The sequence below is a fragment of the Nelumbo lutea genome, chromosome 3 (assembly GCF_056320005.1).
Source record: "Nelumbo lutea isolate HS-2025 chromosome 3, American lotus-T2T, whole genome shotgun sequence".
NCBI classification, from domain to species: domain Eukaryota; kingdom Viridiplantae; phylum Streptophyta; class Magnoliopsida; order Proteales; family Nelumbonaceae; genus Nelumbo; species Nelumbo lutea.
The window spans coordinates 17,779,059-17,799,738 of record NC_142686.1 but is presented as its reverse complement, the minus strand read 5'-3'; the positions used below and the strand labels follow the sequence as shown (position 1 = coordinate 17,799,738).

The 20,680-nt window shown below is 36.3% G+C and overlaps 2 protein-coding genes across 3 annotated transcripts in view; both read left to right on the top strand.

Moving 5' to 3' along the window:
• The window catches only part of LOC148863291 (uncharacterized), a 45,352-nt gene extending 41,290 nt beyond the window's left edge, over positions 1 to 4,062 (top strand). For both annotated transcript variants that reach the window (XM_088981620.1, XM_088981619.1), the window contains 2 exons: positions 2,793 to 2,861; positions 3,615 to 4,062. In XM_088981620.1, the coding sequence (XP_088837746.1) occupies positions 2,793 to 2,861; positions 3,615 to 3,887 (342 nt within the window). In that variant the 3' untranslated portion in view covers positions 3,888 to 4,062. The remainder of the gene's footprint in view (positions 1 to 2,792; positions 2,862 to 3,614) is intronic.
• A 6,776-nt stretch (positions 4,063 to 10,838) lies between these two features.
• Positions 10,839 to 15,219, top strand: LOC148863290 (14-3-3 protein 7-like). The gene is made up of 7 exons (XM_088977293.1): positions 10,839 to 11,317; positions 12,101 to 12,407; positions 12,776 to 12,863; positions 12,987 to 13,096; positions 13,217 to 13,362; positions 14,616 to 14,662; positions 14,805 to 15,219. The coding sequence occupies exons 1-7, from the start codon at positions 11,245 to 11,247 to the stop codon at positions 14,808 to 14,810; spliced, it is 777 nt and encodes a 258-aa protein (XP_088833419.1). The 5' UTR covers positions 10,839 to 11,244; the 3' UTR covers positions 14,811 to 15,219.
• The last annotated feature ends 5,461 nt before the right edge of the window (positions 15,220 to 20,680 follow it).

Sequence of the window (20,680 nt, the reverse complement as noted above, 5' to 3'; positions counted from 1 at the left end):
TGCTCAAAGTGACTGCTCTCAGACTGATACCCACATTCTCACACTCGTCAGCTCAAGATTTTACCATTGCACCAAGCAATGGTCCCTCCCAAGACCCTGGATAGCCAGAACCAACATTTGTAATGGTCCTTTTACCTTATCAAGATCCTTACCTCTCATACACTCATTTTCGTGAGTATTTTCAATGGACATGTTGCCATTCAACACTTCTAAATCAAATATCTCCTTGGACTTGCAGCTCCAAATCTATGCATGAAATGACATCATCTTTATTTTCTCCCACTGACATTTGGTATGGTATAAGCATGGTTCAAAGTATTGATACGATAGGCCTAATATCGGGTGTATCGTATTGTATCTTTGGGTCCCTGATACACTCTATTTAAGGGGAGTTATAAGGTTTTAATAATTCTGTACGTATAAAAGACAATGTAATGCCCCTGTCAAAATCTGGCACCGAACAGGCGAACAGATAGAAAGAGGAGTTTTGATAAAGACAAAACTCTTGTGGATCGAGAGTATCAACTAAATGGAAAATGGAAAATTATCACCTAAATGGTAACTAAATGGCAAATTATCACCTGGGTGGTATCTGATTACTTGTGATTCTCTTAAAGGTTAAGGAGAAACTCTACAGATAGGCCCAAATCAAATGGCTAAAGTTCATCTAATTGTGCTGCTTTTTAGCATGGACAACGTTTCGGTGGGACCCATTCTTTGGTGGATCATAATTCTTGAATTGTGGTAGAGGTGGCATGATAAGCAGGGGGCAGAACTATATATGGGTCCTGTCTCCTCAGATCCAAGAGAGTCGCAATAAACAAGTGTTTATTGTCTATTCTCTTAGCATATACAACTCTATCCTTGTTTTCTTTGTTTGCAATTATCCTTAGATTTCATGTTTTCCTTTTATAAACACGAAAGTTTATTACAATCCGTTCTTAACTTTGCTCCTATCGTCCAAGGTCATCTTTGGTTTGAAAGATAAGAGAAATAGAACATTGTGGGAAAGTTCTTAAGGATGTGACAAGAATCTTACAACTTCTTTTTAGGATCATGTGCATCTTTGTCCCCATCTTTTAGTGCCTTGGTATTTATTATATTATGTTTTCAAACTTCATATTGATTTCTCCCATGCTTTTAGGTTATTCACATTGGTAAGCCTAATACAGAAAATATTGTCTTTTACCTTTGGTTCGAGACTGTAAATGCAGCATTCTCAATTAGTTTATCCCAAATTACAACAGCATAACTTAGTTAAGATTGTTTCATTCATCAGAGTACACTAACAAATTCAGGTGTTTTTTCCTTGTATTTGAATATAGATGCAAATAAGTTAATAATACAAGGGGATAAATACAAGAATGCAGCACTTGGGGTAGATGTAACAATGGCAATAATAAAGATGATTATATTAATAAATCGAAGCTTCTAAGAGATCTATTGTGGCCCAGATATTATCTAAATCCCATCTAATAAGCAGATCCAGATTCTAAGATACATTGATCAGATTGGGATATATTAGTTAATCTACATTATCATTGTGCAATTTTATATATTTGAAATGTTTAAGTATAATTGTATTAATAAAAAGGGGAAATCACCTCAATAATTACAAAACTAGCCCCTTCGAGATAAAAGGGCCTCTATGTACACCATTTATAATAAAAAAGAAAGTTAAAAAAAAAAAAAAAAACATAAACTGATAATTTGCCTCCATTGATCACAAAAATATTGGACTGAGATGCCCCTAAATTCCTTTCTATTGCATGCCCATCTGACCATGAGCCTCTCTGTCCTGCTAATCACTGTCTCCACTTGAGAATCTGAGCCTTTGAAAGTTCAGTTGCTTCTTTCTCACCAATTCCTTGTATTTATCTAAGCATTTATAATGACACATGATTTATAGATTGTTTGGTCTGTGAACTTGTCTTTGATTGAATGATCTTTTCTTTCTGCTCAAAAAGATGCAACATATTTGGGTGATTCATTCAAGAGATGATTCATAGATTAGAGGATGGATCAAGAGCCGCCTATATTATCTTTGCACAGGATTGTATCTGTGATCATGATCTTGTATGGATGGGGTTTGGCAAGACGACTTTCATGAGGGTAACAAGCTTAGTTCATCAAACCTTCTATCGGTGTCATTCATGCAATTCAAACCATGATTTTGCTGTAACCTGTCATCCCCATGGGTCCTACCTCAATTTTCTATACATGAAAGCAAGGCACCATTCTCAGCACTTATTCTGAGGCAATGGTAGCACATAATGTAAAAGTCAAATTGTTAGTAGAATCTTTACATTTCAATCTGAATCTCAGACTTAGATGATGTCCAATTAATTGACACCTGGGGATTAATTGGCAGGTAAGTTCATATGTCAAGTAGTTTGGAATATTTTATAGACCTGTCCTTCAGTCATAATCTAGCTGATGGGAATCCTCAATTGACCAATCAATTTTGATGCTCTAGTAACAACTAGGGATGATGGGGCTCACTGGAAACTATGCAACTGAAGCCCTGTATACATAAGTTGTGTGACTTGTGTGGAGATTATACAAGTTTTGCCTACTCCTAAACAATCTTGACTATGTTCCCCTAGTCTATTTAGGCTGTCTGTTGGGTAATTGTCTTTGATGTGGCTATATTATGGGATTGGGATCCACCACCTGCCTTGAAGACTTGACCTCTTTGAATTTGTTATGTTGGAAAAAGTTTCTGGAGCTCAGCAATTTCATGGAAAGCCAGCACCAATGACAACGAAGTTGATTTTCTGTTCTTATTTCAGGGACACTGGCCATTTCCACGGGATAAGCTCGCACAGGGATATGCATACATTTTAACACATCCTGGAACGGTAATTTTATTTGATCCACGGATTAGCTGTTCTCTCTTGAATGGCCCTGCCCATTTATTTTCTTCATATGCATATTCGTAGTATTAAAACAGTTTACTTGATGAAACTGAAAAAGAAAAAGAAAACTCCATTTATGGATTAGGACCCCTGGTGAATTAACCAGCTTCATTAGGCTCTATGTAAACCCTATAAGCTTCATTAGTTTTGCAAATCTAAAAAGCTTTCCATAAAACCAGCAAGCTGACAATTGAGTTAATTGATTTTGTGGAAAGCATTGATCACGTTTTCTTTGGTTTCCTCAGTTGAGGATTTCTTTTGGTAATTCAAGGGATTCTATTACATAGACTTTTGCCACAGTCCAAAACTAATGCATGTTGAAAATGTCAAAATTTAGTAGTTACAAGACATTAATTCTGCCATGTTTTACCCAAAAAAATGCGATCATCTGGCATGGCCCTGGTAACATGCATACCTTCCAGAGAATGACCAAACCCATGTGTAATGATGTTTGCATTTGACTCATGCTTTATCTTCTGTCCATAATTTTTTTTCACAACATTTCAAGATAAATACAATCATGCCATGGAAATTTTTACCTAATTGAAATTCTGTTAAAATTTATAATTGTATTTTTCATCCTTCGAAGTTAAATTTAAATTATAGCTGAACTGGTCAGCTTTTGTGTATAATTAACCTCTGATCGTGGATTTTCTACCTTTACCAATTGTTAACAAAGGTATTTTGTATTTGCAGCCCGTGATATTTTATGACCATTTCTATGATTTTGGCCTTCGCGACATCCTGATAGAGCTGATTGATGCTCGGAGGCAGGCTGGGATCCATTGCCGGAGTTCTGTCAAGATATATCATGCAAACAATGACGGTTACGTAGCTCAGATTGGTGATACGCTTGTTATGAAGCTTGGCCACTTTGATTGGAACCCTTCAAAAGAGAATCAAATGGAAGGGAGTTGGCAGAAGTTCGTTGACAAGGGATCTGATTATAAGCTGTGGTTGAGACAATAAGCTCCATTCACTGGTGAAGTAAAAAAAAACAATCTTTTATTTTATAGTGTATAATACATTATGATAATTTATTAATGCCCAGAGAGAAATATATACCTTACCATTAGTATGGGCGAACAAGTCACCTGTATATCAAACATATCAAAGTAGACAGGAAGGGAACTGCTGCAGAAAACTGATGCCCCTTAAAATGGCACTGGACGGCAAAGCCACCATGGAATAATGGTTTGCTTCTGTGGATGTCATGAACTACAAGTCCACAAGGCTCAGGGATCGGTTACCTCAAAATGTACCCAACCTTAATCACAGTTCTGAAATGCTGAATTAAGTAATGGAGTGCACAAATGAGGAACCAGATCTAAGTAGGCACAATATAATAGCCACATTCAATGAGCACTTGATAAATATTTTGGCAACTGTCAAAAGTGGTTTTTAATCTTTTTCAAGGGTAGACTGGAGGTATTTTAAGGGGCGGGTGTCAAAAAATTTTTCAAGTGCTCGTTGAGCATGCTTATAATACCTCACAAGAAAAGAGGTTAAAGGAAAACAAAAAAAAAAGAAATTAATAAATGATAATCAATATTTTTGAACCACTGTTGACCCGGATGGTTAGATCGTCAGGCCGGTAACTGTCCGAGCAATTAGTTCTGTTTTACCCTAAACCCAGCCCCTGACCAAGAACTGTTGAATTGATCAAATACCCGTTGATCTGGGCGGTTGAATCGTCGATCCATTCAATATTTTTTTGTCATTTTTTATTTTTTATTTTTGTCTGAATGGATTGTTCATTCAAATAGGACAGTCACCCAGAAATCGGTGGTCAGAATGGTTTCGGTCCAGGTCAATTTTTAAAACATTGATGATAATAAAATAACTGAGATAGCACCTTCAAATTTGGAAGGTAGATCTTTTGGTTCCTCACAAACATGGTTCAAAGTATATCCATCAGAAAGAAAACGTGGTTCTGAGATTCAAAGGGACAATGTTCATGGATAGAAATTGTTTCAAGCTTAGATCCATGTCACTTCTCAAAACTCAGAAGAGTACTAATCATTGAATATGGCCGTTTGTCATAAATCCTTGCATTTAGTGTATGAGAGATCCCAAAAGTTAGTAGTATCGATACTTTGAAGTTTGAACCATGCTTACAAGTTACAAATGAGATTTAAAAGGAAAAAAAGGAACTGTACACTTGGATTAAAATGGGGAAGAAAGAAACTGCAAAGTTGCAGATTCCCGGATTGCCCGTGTTTTTGCCAATTATTAATTTTCATCTACAACGAGCATACATTGGTTCCTATCATGCTCCCCTGCTTTCGTCTCACCACCTCTTGATTTTTTGTATAAATCCTAATCCTAAATCTTTAAACCCTAGATTTTAACTGGAAAATGCATTTGGTTGAACAAGTTTCCTCCGACCAGATAGGAGCTAAAAATTCATCATCTACAAGTTAATGACTTTGTCTGCTTCAAAATTCAATGACATTTAACAGTCCTTAGTTTGTTCAAGATCAAGAATAATGAAAAATATATTGAAATTTTTTTTCATTGGCACTAAAGAATGGCAGCGCGAGGATTGCTACAAATCTCTTGTTTGTTCACGAACTATTTTCTCCCCATTCAAAAAACAAACTGCATTTAAATTTCAAGCACTGTTTGTTAAGGCTCAATTTGTATTTGTACTCTTTCTAACCTAAGGAAAATTTGATGTTAGCCATATTCACATGTTTTAAAAACAGTCCTGGAGATGTAAGGGATCGAACCCTGTACATCTCACAAGCAAAGCGAGCGCTCTACCATTTGAGCTACATCCCTTGTCCATTTAGTATGGTGAGAAGTTTTATTTATCAATTGCAAATCTAAAATCCCAACATAAGACCCTAAAGATCATCACAACTGCACATTTGGATCATCTCACTACTAGATCCGGATACTCTCAAAGAGAATTAGTTAAAAAAAACACATTCTTTCATGGTCTTGAAAATCAATAGTCGGATTGATTGACTCGAAAACCAATCAAGTAATCAGTTCAGTTTCACCCTAAAACTGTTCTTGGACCAAAAACCATTGATTTGGTCAAAGACCCATTGACCCAGACAATGGTTTTTGGCATTTTTTTATTTTTTAAAATCATAGCAGACCATTCGTTCAAACCAAACAGTTGGACCAGTCAAGTAATCAGTTCAGTGTTCTTTTTATTTGGAAAACGTTGATGCCAAGTAGGACACTTTCTAGAGTAATAACAACGTTTTTTTTGTTTGGTACTAATGTTCTAGGAAACATTTTCAACACTGGTACCTATTATCCAATGCCACATCATGTCCCTGTTAGCATCAATGAGTTGCAACTCCAAGAAACGCCAGATTCAACATTGCTCTAAACCACACCTTCTCGATTTCCAAGGCATGGTTGGAGCACCGTTTTTTATGGAAGAACAGTTCCAAACAAATAGGCATTTCTTTGAGCACCGTTTTTTCCAACATGACGCTGATGTGTCACCATTTTCTGGAGCAACGACAACGATGCCAAACAGACGCTAAATCATTTCTTACTATTTCCACTCGTATTTTGTGGTCTAATCCTAGTCATTTTAAGTCTCTTCCAAGGTTCAAAATTTTGACACTATATACTTTGTATCATGTATATTGTATCAAGTAAGGGTGTCAATTGGACTGTATTTGGTCCAATCCAATCCAGTCCAATGTGAGTCTATTATAAATGGACCAGGTTCAATCCAATCCAATGAATCTTTTGGACCATTTTGGACCAATCCAATTCAATGTCTGAACCATCCAATCTGTTCAAATTCATTTTGTTTTAGATTGGTTTCAATCCAGGCCTAATCCATTGACACCTATATTCTTATCTTATATCAACATACCAGATATTGGCTTAATCCAACCCAATCCAATATAAATTTATTACGGATGGACCAGGTCCAATCCAATCTAATAAATATTTTGGATCAGATTGGTCCAATCCAATATGTCTTGTTGGTTCGTCCAAATTGATTTTGGACTGGATGGGGTCCAATCCAAAACCGGTCCATTGACAGTCTTAGTATCAGGTATATTGAATCGTATTGGCAAGCATCCCAATATGAGAAATAAAGGCTTTTGGTGTTTTGACTATTTTCAGGGGGTAGGCAAGCCTGAGACCAGCCCCTTGACCAATTTTGAAAAATAAAAAATAAAAAATAAAGAAGTTATGAAGCTCTGTAACACCCAATGTATTATCCGGTGTTTCGATACTTTGAACAATCCTCTTCAACTTACAACACATTTCTTCCTAACAAAGTGTAGTATGAAGTATTAATACTTTGAATGCAAAAGATGTTTAGTGGGTGTTTCATAATATAATTGGTTTTGTTTTCCAAAACAAAAACAGTTGCCATGTCAATAAAAACAATACAATTTTACTGATGTAGCAGTTATTTTTGTTTTCAAACAGATCAGCCATGTTGTCCAACACAACCATAATTGTATCAACAAGTATTACAATATATATATATATATAGCATTTGTTACTTTTTTTATTTTTTTCAATTTGATAAATTCATAAAGAGATACATTAGGGTGGGTGTTAATTAATGTTAAATGTTTAAACCTACTAAAAGGTTCCAACTCTCAGTATTTAGCCTTTTCAGTGAGACCCTGAAACTGATACTCATTGATAATTTGAACCATAGATGTGAGTTTTAATAATTTAATATTAAAAAGTGCGAAGAAAAAAACAAGTCATTGTAGATTGTAAAGGGTTTCTTGCAATAAGGGGAACCGTTTGCCCTGAAGATCAATAAAAAGTAATATTTTTATAAAATAATTAAAATAAGATAACTTTTTCAAAAAAATATGAAAAAGGACAGAAATACTGTTCATCGTCTTTTTTGCCTCTGTATTCATGTGAAGAAAGTTTGCGATGGTTCTACTATACTTTTATGTTTCATGGAGTATTCGTGTTAGTTGTTTCTCGATAAATCCATAAGGAAGAAAAGATGTTAATTAGTCAATCTTCATATGTCGTTGCGAGCCACAGCTACCCAAATGAATGGTCAGAACAAATTCAGTGGATGGTTGGTGGTGCCATTGACTTGTTTCTGACGACTCACAAACTCACAGTTCTGAGCTCTATGCTATGGATCAAGAGGGTTCGAATGAGAGATGTCATGGCCACAGCTTGAACTTCAATGCACCGCTTCTATCAACAAGGCGTCTGATGGCAGCTGGTTCCATCGATGCAGACGCAAATGCAGATCCCGGAGGAATTGCTCGCGATACAAGTAAAAGGATCCCATTTTCATGGGAGAGATCTCCTGGAATGCCCAAAGATATTGAGAAAAGCGGCCTCCTTGCTGAGAGCCCACCACCTCCCAAGCTCCCATAGGGCCGATGGCGTCCTCCAGCGAAAGTGGCCTGCGATGATGATGATGATGAAAATTCAACGGACTGTGATGACGATACTGACGCCGACGACGATGAGGTTTTGCCATCAGATGTAATAGACGACAATTCCTCGTTATCAGAGTCCATAGATGTTGTTGATAGCATGAACCTTGGGGTGCGTGGATTGGAGCATGAAGGTTTGTTTAGAGATGGTGGAGTGTAGAGGAAATCACTCACCGAGTTTCATAATACGTCGTTTTCTCCTGGCAGCAGATGCCTTTGCTTCTTCTTACTCAATTTCTTCAAAGAAGAAAATGCATAAGAGGGTTCCTTCTTCTTCTGCCTACCATTTTTCCAGTGATGATGATGATGAGTTGATCAGTGCTACTCAAGTCCCAGAAAACAGAAAGATTTATTCATCCCTGAAGTACACTGCCACGATCGTATACACCTGCCAAGGCGTGTGGGATTGCACCCTTCTTCCCTTGGCGCATGAAGCACACACTCTGCGGATTGAAGAGCCCTATCGGCATGGCTCTCCCAGTTCCAAATTTGATGGCAGTTCCAGACGAACACAAAATGCTTCAACCCAAGGAAGGTGGTGGTACCGTTGATTCATCATTCATGCCAGAATATAATAGGGTTTATTGCAGAGTGGAACCATCTCACACATTTCTTCACATGAATACAGAGGCAGAGAATACGATGAACAGTATTCTTGTCGTTTTTTTATATTTTTCTAAAAAAATTATCTTATTTTAATTTTTTTATAAAAATATTACTTTTTATTGATATTCAGCTCTTCTCTGCAAGAAACCCAATTATAAATCCACCCGTATACCGTAGGGCTGCAAGTCGGACTAGGCTTGGTTCAAAGTTCGAACCTAACTCAGAAAAACCTTAGAATGGTCATTGATAGTCAATGCTAGTGTTTTATTTTCTGCCTGGTTTTTCTTCTTGAACTCTTATCGTATTTTGTTATGCATGTTTCATTAGTTACCATGAGTGACTAAGCTTGCATGAACGATCGGATTGTTGTATTAAGAAGCCCTTGAATTAAATCTCTTAGGCTGGGAAAACTTTGATTGTTGTATTTCGATTAACAATCGGTTCGGTTCTAGGATCTAAAATTGTAGATATATTTCTGGTTTAGGATCGGGATAAGGGTTTTTAATGTCAGTTTGGACAGTTTTACCTTATCCTATTAAACCTTATTTAACTTCACGAATTAAGTAGAAAATCAAACACAAATTTATCACATGAATAATGGATTTCGAAGAGAAGGTTATGCTAAAATTGATGAATGGGTACAATTGACAACACCTTAGTGGGACTCATTTAGATATGGGTCCGTAACTGCACATTAGACACGTGGCAATATTAATAGAAAGGGATTTTTAGATTGTATTCTAACTCATAAATCTGATTTGAACTACAGGCCTACAACGATTCAAAATTATAAACAGCTCCACTTATAACACTCATACTAGCTGATGAATTGGCACCAATTTCAAGCTGGCACTTATCTCCAACTGTATAGTGGAGCTACCCCCCCCAATTCAACAAAAACATGCTCTAACACTCTACCATTGTAATCTGACACCACACATCTCACCATGATGCTAGGACCCACCATATATGAAATGTGAGATCAAATCAACTCCCCACAGCATCCTGCTGCACAACATCTCTCAATGATGATGGCATCATCATTTCTGATATTATCATGAGAAATGTTGTCAATATACAGCGAGGATGTGCTGTGGGCATTGTGGGGGCCTGATTTGAACTCATGAAATGCGTGGTGTTTGATCATGTTGGTAAAGGGTTGGAATGCATTTTGTTGGCAGGAGATCTCCATAGGGCTGAAGGATCCCTTGTTCATCTCTAACAAAACACAGTCTATCCATCTACCACTTTATGGTGGATCCCATTCTCATGTTGAGATGTGCGGTGTTAGATCCAGTAGGTAGAGGGCAGGAATGCAAAGATCCCAATTCCCCATAAAAACTTTAGCCGTTGGTGTTCAACAACCTCTACTGTTGAGAGAATTTTTGGGAATGCCACATTATTCTAAGAATGGGTAAATTAGTAATTATATGTTAATTTATTTTTACTAAATACCTAAGCATGGGCGTGAATAGGTGAACTACCCGGAATGTGCCCAGCCCAAAAACTGTCTCAATAGCCTATGCTGTTGGGCCCCAACAGCCAATGTTAACCCCAATTCTCCGTGTCTCAAGTTAATCACGATAAAGTTGAAATTTACATGGTGTTTGAAATCGTAGACGTTTTTTGGGACCGATTTTTAACCACCACATTGTATACACATCAACCAACTATTGGGGGAAACAATTCACCAATAATTTGGTGTTTCATACATCAGTGGGGTCCCCATTTTTTAGGCATACCCAATTTTTTAATAATGAACTGGACCAAACAATAAAATACATGAGTATTTATTGAAACGCCTATATGAATCGGACGACATAACAATTTTTTAAAAAAACGGCCACTGTTCCAAACATCTCCTTAACTTTGAAGGGCTGAAACAAAAACGAATTCACCTAAATTTCCGCTACTCCCCAAACAAGCAATCACGATTCAGAATTTGGATCTACTACCAACAATGCACTGCCAACATGTCCCAACTGGCAACTCCAGTCGCACACTGAAAACGATTCAGAGTTTGGATCTACAGCTGCAGTGATCTGTTGGACCATTGTTGGTAGTGTTTTATTGGTAGCAAATTCCTGCCCCACGACTCGGGTAGTTATTCAAACCCCGGAGCGGACGATCAGGATCCAGTCTTTGTTGTCCTACTCGTTCGACACTTAACAGCAAGAAACCCTATAAAGCGCCCATTTCCACGTTTAAATATTTTTTATTTTTATTTATTTCCATTTTTTCAATCTCTCCTCCCCAAAGCCCTCCTTTCCTCTCCTTGTTTGCAACTTTTCTTTGATCTCTCGGCAATGTCGACGGAAAAGGAGCGAGAGACCCATGTTTACATGGCGAAACTCGCCGAGCAGGCTGAGCGATATGATGGTCGGATATTGATCTGCATTCTCCTTTGCTTTAGTCGCATTGTTGTTTGGTTCTGTATTATCTTCCGGCATTTATATTTTTGTTGAATTGATAATGTATTTTGTTCCTTCGGTGTTTTCGCATTTGATCTCTAAAATTGAACCGTGTTTAGATCTCGATCATGTAGGGCTTCTGACGATCCTGATATGGTATTTAGGATCAGGTTTAGTTAGTGATTTTATTGTGAAATCACTGAAATGTGGTCGAAAGGAATGTTCGTTTGTCTTAGTAAGCTTAGGTCTTTCTTGCGTTTTAATTTGATTAGATTGTAATGCATGTTTCAACTTTCAATTGATGAAGGTCGTGTTTCGCATTCCACATATTTTGATTTTCAATGAAGTGCCATGGTGCTTTTCATTTATGTGATTTGTTTTCGTGATGAATCATAATGAATGCCGTAGTGTCTCCTTTCCTTTTCTTTGATCGTTTTTTCAAATTTCATCTTTATCTCGTTTAAGAGAGATCGTTGCTAGTTCATGCATTGATTGGCAAACCACTTGTTATAAATTGCATGGACACGGGGATCGTAGTTTTCTTTTGGGTGGTCATTAAAATAAAAAAAGGACCGATATCTATGCAATTATGGACTGCCAAGGGGTGGAAAAAAATTTACCAACTCATATAATTGAGAACATGCGTTGTGCATTCAAAAGCACTTTAAGTTTTAACATGTTACTGTGTTTTTCAGGTTACACCTAGTGATTAGGTTTTATTGACATCTATTTTTTATACATGATGACACAGAAATGGTGGAATGTATGAAGAAAGTTGCAAAACTTGATCTTGAACTAACAGTTGAGGAAAGGAACCTCCTTTCCGTAGGTTACAAGAATGTTATTGGTGCTCGCCGTGCTTCATGGCGCATTATGTCTTCCATTGAACAGAAGGAAGAGTCAAAGGGAAATGAGCAGAATGTGAAAATGATCAAGGCTTACCGACAGAAAGTAGAGGAGGAGCTTTCCAAAATCTGCAATGACATCTTGACCATCATAGATGAACACCTGATCCCTTCTTCCGGTTCCGGAGAGTCAACAGTTTTTTATTACAAGATGTGAGTTGCATGAGTACATTGCATTCGTCAATTTGGTGCTTATTACTGAACCCACAGTCTGCTGTTTGAAACACCTAAGGACGTTGTTTTAAGTAACTTTTAAATTCCTCATTATATGGAACTTAGAAAATTGTCCGTGTAACATTATGTAGCTTTTTGAAAAATGAGAAAGAAAATGGTATTGGAGTCATGATGCTTATGCCAGGATGTGATGATGAGAACTCGTCCTCCCTCAGCACAGGGGTGAGGGTGAGACCTTCCATTTATTTACTGGAAGTTCATGATTCTGGGCGAATATATTTTTTTTTTTAATTAGGAGAAGAAACTAAAGCCCTTTCCCTGTTGTCTCTTATGCGAAAAAAATGCAGGAAGGGTGACTACTACCGCTATCTTGCTGAGTTTAAGACAGATCAAGAAAGGAAAGACGCTTCTGACCAGTCCTTGAAAGGCTACCAGGCATGCTGCTCTCTCCTAAGTCTCACAATGGCTCGGTGCATGTTTACAAGGCATTCATTTATTACTTTGTAAATTTATGTTTCTATAACCTCCTGATCCCTTCTTTTGCATTGTTCTTTTTAGGCTGCTTCAAACACAGCAAATTCAGACCTTCCTCCAACCCATCCTATCCGTCTGGGCCTTGCCCTCAACTTCTCTGTCTTCTACTATGAAATACTGAATTCCCCTGAAAGGTAATTCCACATCTAGTGCAACTATCAAGTGAGCCGGTCCCTTTCGGTTTTTGGTTTACCTCCATTATCTGATGATTATTGTTACTGTTTTGTTGCAAAACTGTGTATTGAATATTGTAGGGCCTGCCACTTGGCTAAACAAGCTTTTGACGAGGCAATTGCAGAGCTTGACACCTTGAGTGAGGAATCATACAAGGACAGCACCCTCATCATGCAATTGTTGAGGGATAACCTTACCCTTTGGACCTCTGATTTACCTGAAGGAGGTATTATACAGATCATTAAAAAATTAAAATAAAAAAAAAAATGTCATGTTGTTTCTGTTTATGTCAATAGAGTTGGTATCTTTTGCATGTCCAGATGCCATCTGGTAAGTGGTATTTTTGCACTTGGACCATTGGGTTTAAGGAAGCAGATTTGTGATAACAAGAAGCTCTAGTCAACAACTTTTTTTATGGTAATCTTGTTGTCATCAGTTAACGTTAACCAGTTTGATCCATTTATGATAAGCTAATAGTAAAACTAGATATACCTTAAGATATGAGCAAGGCTCAAAAGGGATTCTGGCATGCCTCTGATAAATGGCTTGAATGTCAACTTCTTATATGGAGCAATGGCCTTGCACTTTAACAAGAGGTTAGATGTTGGGGGCTGCCAAACTGCTGGTATTTGGTTTGTTTAAGGAGGTGGTGACGTGGAATTTGGGTGAGATATTAAAAGGGATAGGATGACTTGTGTTTTTTCTTTTTTTTTTTTTTCACTTGTTTTGGGGGTTCTTGGGTTTTGTTTTTGATGTTCAAGTTTTGGCTGATTGGGTAAAAATGAAAAGGCAATTTAACAGCCTGCCTTGGATTCAAGTAGTTCAATCCTAAAATTCTATATTAGCTTTTAAGCTTTCATGAATGGTTCCAATTGATAAAGAATTGAAGATACTCGCCAATATTTTTAAGATGTCTAAGTAGGTGATCTATTTCAGTTTTAACAAACAAGCAATAAAGAGGAAACTAATTTGTCTGAGTTTATCTATATACTAGTAAGTGTGCACTTGCTTTGCATGTGGCGATTTTTCTACAATTTTTTTTATATTTTATACTTTTCTATGTTTTCATATTTCTCATTTTCATTTATTTTTTACTCAATACTTTCTAATCCCATTTTTTATTGGCCTAAGAAAAAAGAATGGCATTCAGAACAGAGATGTTAGTATTATTCATCTAATCACATTTAGCAAATGAGGGGGTGTAGAATGGCACAATAATACATACTATTTGGTACACAATGAGCTGAGGTTACTTGTAATCAATTTAGGAATTGGCAACTGTTGAATGACCTACATAGGATCTGTTATTCAGAACTCTGGTACCATTGGATGTTTGCATTACCTGTGTTTTGGTATTTTGGTCACTCGTGTGGGACACATGAGTGGCATTCCACTCCAATAATAGTAGCAAAACTATTAGCAATAGAATGGGAATTAAATTAATCTGACTGATCACTGAAGTACAAATATGTTTTGCAGGCGAAGATGGGGGTAAGAGTGAGGAAACCAAACCTGCTGAAGCTGAGGTAATCATCGCCTAGCTACTTAATTTTATTTTATGATATGAATAGGAATTCATCCACCAAAGGAGAAAAGAGAAATGAGAATTCAATTATTCTGCAAATCTTCTTCCATTGGAAAGAAATTTATTGACAACTTGCTGTGCAGCACTGATTAAGTCCTGAAAGGCTCTGCATGGCGCAATTCAATAATCAGTAGGGTACTCAGTTCTCAAAGTTTTGAAGGTATTATGCAAGCAGTGGTTTTCAACTTTTCAACTAGTGGGGTGGAAGAGACTTGTTACAAAAGCCAGTACTAATTTTTTACGGTTTCTTTATGATTTGCACCTCTGGCCTGATTTGAACTTTTCTTTCTCCCGATGGTCATTGCCCCTTTGGTTTTAAAGAGAAAAGCAGCTTCTTTGTTGCTGAGAGTTGTAGACTTATGGTGGTGCGGGTTCGTCGTTTTTTGTTTTTTTTGGGTTTATTTGTCTCTAGTTTCTTGTTTCTCTTTCTCCAATGTCTTAATTGTACGTTTTCATTTTTCATAGAAATTAATCTCTCTCTCTCCTATAGCCAATCAATTTTTTGTTGCGAAGTCCCTGTCTAAATCGTGGCAAGCACGTGAACTAAATTCGATGGTTGGTTCATAACAAGTTTCAGAGGTTCGTAATTTGAACAGTGGCCAAAGAAAACTAGATAATCGTGAGCCAAATCGCCAATCTTTGAGTTCTTGACTTTAGCTTGATGGTTAGAAGCCACGTTTATTGATATTGAGGTGGGGATTACTAAATGGCTAAGGTTCACCAGGAACTGAATGGAATCTACCTCAAATTGGCTTTAAACTAATTTATCCAATATATATTAATAGGTAGGGTGTCTAGTTTCAAATTCTTAGGGTCTGTTTGGTTCATAGCAGAACCGTAGTCAGAATCGAAATTGGAATGGTCCATTCCCATAATCTGTTTGGTTCAGAAATGAATGAGAATAGGAATTAAAATCAGCAAGAATGAGATTTCATTCCCAATGAAGGGGCAGGGAATGGCTCAAATGGGGGAATGCCATTTTAGCAGAAATGAGAATGGGATTCCGATTCTGCCCAACCAAACAGTTGTAGTCAGAATAGCCCATTCCGATTCTGGACCTCTATTCCTACAAACCAAATGGACCCTTGGACTTGGTTGGTTTGAGTGGAATTGGCCTTGGTTGGCCTTGTGGAATCGAGCTTGGAATCAAACTTTCTTTAAAACAAATTCCAAAGTACTTTGAGAATGTGATTATTTGAATTCAAGTACTTAATGGTTATAATAAATTGGGTTGTGTCACCCATGTCTCAACACAAACTTAGACCGGCCCGACACAACGGTATGCGGGCCGTGTCAGGCTCGGCATGATCATGTGGGTCATGCTGGGCCTGAGGTTTTAGGTCCATGGGCCAACATGGCATGGTATGGCTGAGCGGGCCGTGTCACCTATGACCGGCGGGCCGACATGGCCTAGCCCAGCATGGCCTATATATATTATTTATATATTTATATATATTCATGTATATTTATATAATATTATATAAATTATAATTATATAATAATATATAATATATAATATATTAATAAAATAAATATTTTTTATTTTATTATACTAATTTATTTAATTATTGTATATATAAACAATTTTATACACAAAATTCATATCAATTTTCAAAAGAGTTAAAATCACCAAGGTCAAAATCAACCTTGGAATCGAACAAACCAACCCATGCTCGCCCTTTTAAGTTGCCATATTGTATTAGAGACATGGGATCTAGTCCCTCTACACTTAGATTGGGGGTCTAGGGGTTTGGGTGAGGGCTACTCCCTCTTGTGTAGGCTCATTACCAATATATGGGGAAATCTATGATATCGGACCAATTAAAACTAGGCGAATTTTAATCAATTAAAACCCATTCATGAATTTTAATTAACACCACCTGATTGGCTATCATTTATGATATCGGTTGATTGGTCACAAAATTTTCGGATGCCATTTATTTCCAATATCATAGTCATGTTTGTAATGTTCTGAGGGTAGCTGTAGGTGGCAAATCTAGATAACACTAGTGCTGGTATGATGTGGGAGTTTTGAACCTGTTTTTTTATTGTATGTATATAGGTTTGTGTACTTGAGATGGTATATGGTAACAGGGTGATTGGAGCTTAAATCATAGTTTTTAAGCTCATTGGAAATGCAAAGAAATTTTTGGGCGTAAAATACAAAGCACGTATGATCTAAATATTGATATAACGTGACAAATGCATGACATACTAATTTGTATTATAAATGAACAGATGACATAGGTGGAATGATCTTTGTGCCCTTGAATACTATTAATGGACCTATGGTGGCAATCATGATTGTTGCTACTAATTTTTTAATATGGAAGAGGTTAATAAATTGTTATTCAATATTCATCCATTTCTTTTTTACAGTTTTTATAAGTTGTTCTAATAGGTTGGATACTTGGATTATTGCATCGGTGATCCAAACTTGTTAAATTTATGGATTTTTTCTCAAACAATATATAAAAAAAGTCCTAATGTTAAAAAAATAATATTTTTTTATAACAAACCCATATTCCTGTGAGCCCCTTCATACGAGTGTTGTCACCCACCCCACTATAAGGGTTTGTTTGGTTAACAGGAATATGGGTTTAAAATTAAAATCAGAATGATTGGATAATTTCGTTCCAACCATTTGGTTGGGTGGAATCTGAATTTCATTTCTATGGCATTCCCTTCTTGAGGAATGGTCATTCCCTCACTCTGTTGGGAATAAAAATTCATTCAGTTTATTCTGAGTCCGAGGGATTTTGAATCCGATGATGCAGTTTCAATTAAATTTGCAAACCAAATGGAGCCAAGTTTGTTTCCACCCAATAACACATAACAATGTTCTTAAACAATGTTTTAAACCCACAATATATTATATCAGTAATTCAGACCGGTTGGCGCATTCATTGGTCATATTTATGGATTCATTTCACCCTTTAATCATTTCTCCATAAAAAAAAAAAAAAAAAAGGAAAAAGAAAAAAAAGAAAAACTCAATCAAATGACCTATTCACCCAATACTTAGTCGGTATAACCCCCCCTTTTTTTTGTATTTGTGCTTTTTAACCATTTACATCGTTAGTAATAATAATTCTTATCTACCACATTATTTTTTTAATAAATGAATGTGTAATATTATAGGTATGCTCATATTTTCTTTAATTGCTTTTTGTAAATTTATATTTTATTATTCAGCTTATGATTTCATGATTTTATCCATTTTGACCCATATGGTTTGAATGATGATCTACGGCCTAGTTACTTAATTAAAAAAGTGGTTATATTTAAATTAGGGGTGCCAATTTGACTGAATTTTGGTTTAATCCGATCTAGTCCAATGTGAGTCCATTACAGATGGACCAGTTAAATCCAATCTAATGAATATTTAGGACCATTTTGGATCCATCCAATTCAATGTTTGGACCATTCAATCTGTTCAAATTTGTTTTAATTTAGTTTAGTTCCAACCCAAACCTGGTCTATTGGCACATATAGTCTTATCTTCTACCAGTGGACCAAATGTTGGCTTGATCCAACCCAATCCAGTATAAATTTATTACAAATGGACCAAATCCCAATCCAATTCAATAAATACTTTGAACCACTAAGTCTGGACTGGCCCAATTCAATATGTATAGTTGGTTTATCCAATCTTTTCAATTTGATTTTGGTTTGGACGGGTCCAACCCAAAACCGGTCCATTGACACCCCTATTTTAAACACTATTATTATCTATGAAGGGGCTCTCTAACCCTCTTGATTGTGTTTTTACCTGACTGACTTGGTGGGTGTTTGATATCACGGACTCATGGTGAGGTGTGCTGATGCAATTGAGGATGAAACATATACAACACACCCAATGTGTAGTGTGCTCGTTTTGTCCATAAATATGTTTGGCATGGATAAATGCTGACTAGGTGTTGTAGAAAATTTTCTATTTGAATTACATCTATGTGAGCATTATTCAGTTAAAATCAAAAAAAAAAAAAAAAAACTGAACCAAAAATTTGGTTTTGATTTTTTGGGTTTTGGTTAATTCAGTCCAGTTAGTTCTTTTCGTTTTCAATATTTTGATTTCGGTTTCAGTTTTTGGAATTAGAGATTTGGTTAACTGAATAAACCAAAATTCATTATATTATAATATACAATATATATTATATGTTATGATATATATAAGATATTATATATTATTAAAATTCGGTTTTAATCAAAATAACCAAAAAACAAGCCTAAAATTTTGGTTTTGGTTTTTAAAAATTTAGTTTATTCGATTCGTTTTTTAACCGAATATAAACTGAATGCTCACCCCTATTTATAACTTGTCACGTAATAAGCTAGGTAAGCATTTCTTCATTTGAACCTTATATTTGAAATGCAACAACTCCGACAGCCATTGAAGAAAACATTTATTGGATGTTTTAGTTGGTTGCATTGCATTGCATTCTGAGGTATGGCCATTATAACCCAAAACAGTCTAGCCAAACATGTTTTGTTTATGTTTTACTTGAAGGACAAATTAGACGCTGATGAAGGCCTGAGGCAGAAGTGCAACACCTCCATACCAAACATCCTTGGTTAATGGTCTTGAAATAGAAAATATCATAATTTCTCTTTTTGACAAAACCTCATAGACAGGTTTTGTCCACACCATGGTAAATCAATGATTGTCATATCTTGGTTTGGATTTGATCCATCTATATTGAATTTAGATGATATTGAAGGAGATGTGAAGCCAGGGAAAAAAATCTTTAAATTTGAAGCTATGTGGTTGAGGGATTCAAATTGTAAAGATGTGATAAAACATGCATGGGTTGAGCACTCTATTGGAGGAGATGTGGGGAGGGGTTTAAGTGGTGTTAGGAATTCTTTGAGTAGATGGAACAGAATTGAATTCTGTAATATTTTCAATCATATGAGGCATATTCGGAGTGAAATTGATTAGCTTCAACAAATGGACCAATCCTCTCTTATTGTAGGTATGTTGCAATCATTGTACTTACAACTTCAAGAGCTTCAACGTAAGGAGGAGCTATTTTGAATGCAACGTTCCCGTGAGTCTTGGCTCCGCTTAGGTGATTAAAATACTCGTTACTTCTATTTGACTGTTATTCAACATAGAAGACATTCATCCATTAATGGCCTTAAGAGGGCTGCTGGCTTGTGGACGTACGATAACAATGAAATTAGGAATATGTTTGTTGAGCATTTTAGCAACATGTTCCAAACTTCCTCCCCAACTGTCGCTCCTAAGATTCTTGCATTACTACAACCTATTGTCACGTCTCAAGATAATGAAGACCTATGTAGACTTCCAAGTAAGGATGAAATTGAGTTGGCTATCATGCAAATGGGCCATTTTAAGGCCCCTGGACCAGATGGTATGCTCGCTTTGTTTTTTCAAAAAATTTGGGATTTGGTTGGTGATGATATTACTCAGTGGATTCATAGTCTCTTTAATGGCAATACACTTGACTTTGATTTCATCCAAACAAATCTAGTTCTCCTTCCTAAGGTTTCCCACTCAGTTTCAATTAATGATTTTTGACCCATCAATCTTTGCAATATAATTTATAAAATTTTTGCTAAATTACTTGCAAATAGGTTGCGACCATTATTACATAAAATAATCTCACCTTGGCAAGTTGCATTCATCCCAAGCAAGCAATTTGCTAACAATGTTTTAGTTGCCCATGAAATTATTCATTTTGTCAAGAAGAAAAAATGAAAAATTAGTGTTTTTGCTTTCAAAGTTGATATGTCTAAGGCATATGACAAGATTGAATGGGTGTTTCTTACAACAATTATGCAAAAGTTGGGATTTAATGAGAAGTTTGTCAAGCTTATTCATTTGTGCATTTCTACCCCTTGTTTTCCAATTTTGGTCAATGGAGAAAATTCTAACAAGTTCTTTCCTCAACGGGGGTTACGCCAAGGCGATCCATTATCTCCATATTTGTTC

Bases quoted from the DNA above. Each gene is read 5' to 3' on its own strand.
- LOC148863290 (XM_088977293.1), top strand. From the start codon at position 11,245: ATGTCGACGGAAAAGGAGCGAGAGACCCATGTTTACATGGCGAAACTC. The intron at 12,408-12,775 runs GTGAGTTGCATG...AAAAAAATGCAG, and splicing joins ACAGTTTTTTATTACAAGAT to GAAGGGTGACTACTACCGCT. The intron at 13,363-14,615 runs GTATTATACAGA...TATGTTTTGCAG, and splicing joins CTCTGATTTACCTGAAGGAG to GCGAAGATGGGGGTAAGAGT.